The sequence below is a fragment of the Zootoca vivipara genome, chromosome 9 (genome assembly GCF_965207765.1).
Source record: "Zootoca vivipara chromosome 9, rZooViv2.hap1.1, whole genome shotgun sequence".
In the NCBI taxonomy this organism is placed as follows: Eukaryota; Metazoa; Chordata; class Lepidosauria; order Squamata; family Lacertidae; genus Zootoca; species Zootoca vivipara.
This window is the reverse complement of record NC_142592.1, coordinates 27,630,459-27,636,336: the sequence shown is the minus strand read 5'-3', so window position 1 is coordinate 27,636,336 and position 5,878 is coordinate 27,630,459. Positions and strand designations below refer to the sequence as shown.

General features: G+C 40.1%; 1 protein-coding gene across 1 annotated transcript; it reads left to right on the top strand.

The window, feature by feature from the left end:
* Positions 1–425: 425 nt before the first annotated feature.
* Positions 426–5,154, top strand: IL22 (interleukin 22). Its single transcript, XM_035127770.3, has 5 exons — positions 426–620; positions 1,439–1,504; positions 1,607–1,750; positions 2,044–2,109; positions 3,737–5,154. The coding sequence occupies exons 1-5, from the start codon at positions 426–428 to the stop codon at positions 3,857–3,859; spliced, it is 594 nt and encodes a 197-aa protein (XP_034983661.3). The 3' UTR covers positions 3,860–5,154.
* The last annotated feature ends 724 nt before the right edge of the window (positions 5,155–5,878 follow it).

Genomic DNA, 5,878 nt, shown 5'->3' with positions numbered 1-5,878 from the left:
AAAAATTACACAGTAAAAAGCCAGTGAGGTTGTGTCTTGTGGCTTTTTTTTTTTGGGTGCCGTGGTTAGTAAATTCTCAGAAGCGATGGTGGAAAGTAAGAGACCCGATGATGTCATTTTAACTCATCGCTACCTATCTCTCGAACAAGGTGGCAATGGGTATATATAGGGGAACCCTCAACTCCTTCACAGCACAGCAAAAGCATCACAAGTAAGTAATAATTCCAAGTGCTTATATAATTAAATTGCTGCATGTTGAAATGTAAGTTAGATGCATAAATTATAAAGCAAAAAAATTTTTTTTCACTATACCATTACTAGATCTTTGTCTATCTTCATTGGGAAATTCTCCTTCTGTGTGTCTCTAGAAGGTTCAAAGACTGCAGCTGCGACTTGGCTGAACTTGCCACCTTTCTTGGGGAGCCATGAATCCACTTGAGAATGGGACCAGATGCTTCCTTGTCTGGGCGTTCTGCTGCGGTTGCCTCCCTCTCATCTTCTTGGCAAGCCCCGTGCCATTGAAGGACGCAGATATTCGTACTAACCACTCCTGCGAACTCACAAGAAACAACTTCCAGAAAACCTACTTCAGGAATCGTACATATACTTTAGCTAACCAGGTAAAGCAACTGGCCTGCGTGCTGCATTTTTATCTGCACAGCTCTCATATGCTTTGTACTGTCTTGTGATTTCCCCCACTTTTGCTCCTTGACATCCTTCCATCCTGAAAGGAGGCTAACCTGCCTTCAGGTATGTGCATACTTTAAGTATGTACGCCGCTTTGGGAAACCACAACCCACAGGATTATATTCAGCTGCCTATGAAGTGTAACCTTCTAGAGCTCTTTTTTTAATAAACAATTAGCCACACAACCCACCCATTGTTATCTTCTACCTATGGGACTGGCAAGTGTGGGGCTTTAAACGTTTTGTTTGATGCTCTCAGTTCTGCTTTTCGCTTCTGATCTGTTAGGTAGCTCATTGGGCCTGCTTACCTTTGCAGCTTTCACACTCACCAGGTCAACACTGACACTATAATACCTTAATAAAAAAAATTCCTTCCAGTAGCACCTTAGAGACTAACTAAGTTTGTCTTTGGTATGAGCTTTCGTGTGCATGCACACTTCTTCAGATGTGAAGAAGTATCTGAAGAAGGGTGCATGCACATGAAAGATCATGCCAATGACGAAATTAGTTGGTCTCTAAGGTGCTACTGGAAGGATTTTTTTATTTTGTTTTGACTACGTCAGACCAACACGGCTACCTACCTGTAACTAGAACTATAATACCTTGGCATCCTTTTCTATAGTTCTATGTCATGGGCAGCAATCTCCTCCAACTCGGTGTGGAACTGGAGAGCTATATAGACCCAAGGAGCTGGTGTGCAGAGCCTCATCTTTCTGCCACACTCATTCTGTCTCTCTCTCTTTTTTAAATAGGGAAGACTCTTTGATAAGGACACAGATAACAGATTTGTTGGGCAGCATCTGTACACCAACATCAAGGTGAGATTCCCATGTGCATTAAACAATATTTTTATTCTCTCTTTGTACATTCTTATTCTCTTGTTGTTCAAGGTATATAATTTCATTATCTTGTCTTTGCAGGCGAATGATCGCTGCTACCTAATGAAGAGATTAACTGATATTGTGGTGACAGACGTCCTCCTGACCCTCTCTGGGGACAAATATCCCAGTGCCCAGGAAGTTGCAGGTTTCTTGGCCGATTTGAATAAGAAACTGAATGGCTGTGTAAGTGTCATCTATAGCTGTAGTCAGAGTTTCCCACCCCTGATCCTCAGCTTCCTTGATATTTGACCTGCTTGGATGCTTCTCCTCTAGGGAGGTGGGGAGCAGGGTTTTGAACTTGCACCTGTGGCTGGTAGTTGGCAATATATTTCTAGACAAGGCAATCACCAGCGCCGAAGGTAAAGGAGGAAACCTCAAATCAAAACATCCAATCTTTCTGCAGTCAAGTGCAAGACAAGCGAAAGGTGTGAAATGAAAAACCACATTGTGACTTAGCTGCATTCCTTCCTTTTCAGAAACCACTGGGAAATAAAGAACACATTGAAAGGAACCTGCAGCAAATGAAAGCCAAATTACAACAGGTATGTTGCTTTTTTAAATTTGTTCTGTTTTATTTATGAACCACTTGAATGAAAAAACAACAGTAACCCTCAAAGCAGTTTATGAAAAAGATTTTTTTTAAAAAAATAAAATTAATCTCCCTTTTTTGTTCATAGCTGAGAGCTAATTCAAATGTTTAGAAAAGGCATGTTTTATACAGTCTTCACAGACTGTAGTCCCTCAGAATACACGCCAGGGGAATAAGGTTTGAATATGATCCATGTTAAATGAAAGCCGCATTGTAGGGAGAGCTGTAGGATATAGCATAGGGGTGGTCTATCTGTGGACCCCCAGATGTTGTTGGATGGCAAATCTCATCAGCTCTAGCCAGCAAGGCCAATGGTAAGAAACCCCTCTTTGCATTGTAGCTGCATTTGCTTAGCTCACATTCTTATCTGTTCCCTTTGAACTTTTATCCAGTACGAAATATTTTGCCGCCTGAAGGTGGAATAAAAAAAAATGCAAGCCTTTTGCATTTCATTCAGAGGTGGAATTATTATTATTATTATTATTATTATTATTATTATTATTATTATTATTATTGTTATTATTATGTATTGAATCCATTGAGGTTTGATAAGGAGAAATCTGCCAGATTTGGTTTCTCACAGTTTCCCTTTAAAAAAAATAAAAAATCTTAAGTTCAGGTTCCATGTGAGTGACATTTCCACTTTTAAAAAGTGCTCCTGAAAATTAACCAGCAGTTTAGTCCCAATTTCATAAAAAAATACATACAATTGCATGCAATTCTGTCTCATATATGCATTTTTGTAAAGCATATTCCCCTTATATTCATATTTCCCCTAATATAATGTATTTTTGTATGCTGTTTTCACCAATATATGCATTGATACCCATGCTTTAACTTGGTAAAGGATGGCTGTGTTTTGATTCACATATTGTTTGCAAATACAGTGCAAATTTTAGGCAGATTTGCCTTTAAATGTGTGCTAAATTGAGGTATTGTCTACTTTCCCCTTCACCCAATCCCTTTAAAGAAATAATTATGCAAAATATAAATGAAGTTATTCATTTTTATCAGAATCTAACAGAGCTCAATGTAAGATCCAAAATGACCCAAACAGGATCAATGGTACTATAGAGAGAAAATGTTCAGGCTGTTCAATGAGCATTCTTGCAGTGGATCTTGTCTCATTCCGCTCAGGTGAATTGTCATATAAATTCCCATTTGGCCACTGTGGCTCACAGAAGGCAACTCCAGGAAAGACATACCTGAGCAGAAGCTGATCTCATGCCTGTGTGTTCCTCCATTCACTGAATCCTGCAAAAGAGAAAAATACCTGTGGCATGTTAAAAATGAACCTAGGAAGGGAACCCTCCATTGCGAATCTTTCCTATTTAACTCTTATGCAAGAACTCTGTTGCCTATTGCACAGAACCTGTTCTACTCATGCACTGGTGTATCCTTCTGAGATCTTGGTTAATTCAGTGAGGCTTATGTAGAAAAACCTCTCGAGGGGTTGTGCTCTAATTCTTAGAGTACCCCCATTTTTCCCTGTGTGTGTTCCCCCTAAAATTGACACAACGTCTTTTATAATCTATATTGTCCATTCCGATGAAGAAATTGTTTTTGCTTTGATTTTACAGTTGGGAGAAAATGGGAAAAACAAAGCAGTCGGTGAGCTTGATTTGCTGTTTGACTACCTGGAGGATGCCTGCACTGCAGCGCTCAAAGCCCCCAACAAGAACCACAAAGGCAAGAAGAACTGAGTGGGCAATCAGGATCATTGCAGCTTCCTTCGGTGGTGGCCTCTGTGGAACAAGGACAAATGCAATGGTTCGCTTTCAAAGGCAGTAGACACAAATGTTTTTACCCATACAGAACTCAACGGAGGTATGCTTTCATGAGACCCATTTTAAAGTATCGATCCAGCAGTTCTCAAACGGCTTTATCTGGATTAGTGGCAAACTTTGACAGAACATCTCTACAGAGTGAATCGAGGGCCGGCAAGTTAGCCTAATGCAAAACAAATTTACTTGAAAGGAAGGGCCAGCTCGGACATGTGATTAGAAACTCCTCTGGACCTGTCCATAAAATGCAACTCACGCCAGTCAGAGTTTAGAAGTATTATGAAATGGAGGAATTTAGTCTTGATTAAGGGGGGTATTGAGGGGAGGTTGGGAGATTAAAAATGAGGCCGCTACTCAATTTATGACTTTGCTGGGCTCAGATGGAGCATCTATTTTGTTACTTGGTGCCTCTGTAACAAAGACCCCAGTTTTGGTGCTAGCAGAAGAACTTCTTGAACCACCACCATCATGGGAATTAGGGTGTTAATGTTTAGATCAGCCTTCCCACAACCCAGAACCCTTCAGATGCTTTGGTCTACAACTCGTATCATAGCAGACATTGACCATACTGGCTAGCTCTGGTGGGAGTTGTATTTCAAAACATCCAGCAGGTACCAGGTTAGGGAAGTCCGATACAGACAAGCCACATGGAAGCATCTCTTCAACCTGCACCTCTTTATGAGCCTGGTGGTCCTGCATCCATTGATATGCTTGCTTTGGGATCTTTTCTTGAAAAAGCCCAATGGTTTCAATGGAATTCATTTTCAAGTAAATTGAAATATAGGGGAAACGTGCCAAGCACTCTGAAAGTTAAGTTCTTTTTTTACACATAAAATTGGATCTTCCGATAGCAAACTTGCTTAATTACATCTAGTTCACAGGTATCTGAAGAATCTTTCCCTTTTCTGTTTACTTCTCTCCAGAGGACAAAGTGTATTGCCTTATTTAAAGAGCATTTTAGCAGATAGTACTATTTAATTATAATTTATTTAAAATTGTATCACATAATTTATATGAGTGGAGATTTATTTATATGATGTAATATTCTGTACCATTCTAGGAAATGTTTATGAGTTAAGCTTAATGGCAGCTTTTATGTAGTAATGATGCCTGTCAAAGTTGATCATGTCCATTTTATTTATTATGAAAATATATATTGACTTAAAAAAAGGAGTTTCACACGTGGTTATTCATTAAAAAGAAATAAAAACCAAGCTCAGTGATACATTTGTTTTGCTTCAGAAAATGACATGGACAAGAAAGCAATAGATTTTTTCCCCAGCCTGATGTGTAAAATCAGCATGGGACAACATGTTATGCTAGTGGTATGTTAGCTGAAGGTTGCTGAAGACTCTAGAACTCTAGAATGATGTTCCATGATCCAATTACTCCCTATTCACAACTTTCCTGTGTTTGAGAAAGAACCTAGCTCAGCGGTCCCAGGTTCAATCCCTCACATCTCCTAGGAGGGCTGGGAATGTCTCCTGTCTGAAACCCTGAAGATCCATTGCCAACCACATGAGACAATACTGAACTTGATGGATCTGTGGCCTGACTTGGTGTGCAATAGATCCACATTTTTCTAGGGTACTTCTACACTAGGTATTTACACTGGATTGTTAGTCTTTATCCACTCACTTTTAGTACGCAATGCCAGAGTTGGTGATGTGTTGCAGGAAAGTTTGGAAAGCAGGTGTGAGGAAGCTTTGGTTCTCCAGATCTTGATGAACCACATTGGCCATGCTTGATAGGGATGATGGATGCTGTAGTACACCAAAGGTTCCACACTCCTGCTGGAGAGGAAAGGGCTTTGCCAGTAAGAGGGAACATTCCTTACTCTTTGCCTGAAGTCAGGTGCAGGGTCAGTAGCTTAGGGGAACTGTGGGAGTGCAGAACTCTTGGGTTACTTTCAGGGAAGTGGTGGAGGTACAGAGGAGG

Bases quoted from the DNA above. Each gene is read 5' to 3' on its own strand.
- IL22 (XM_035127770.3), top strand. From the start codon at position 426: ATGAATCCACTTGAGAATGGGACCAGATGCTTCCTTGTCTGGGCGTTC. The intron at 1,505-1,606 runs GTGAGATTCCCA...TTGTCTTTGCAG, and splicing joins ATCTGTACACCAACATCAAG to GCGAATGATCGCTGCTACCT. The intron at 2,110-3,736 runs GTATGTTGCTTT...TTGATTTTACAG, and splicing joins TGAAAGCCAAATTACAACAG to TTGGGAGAAAATGGGAAAAA.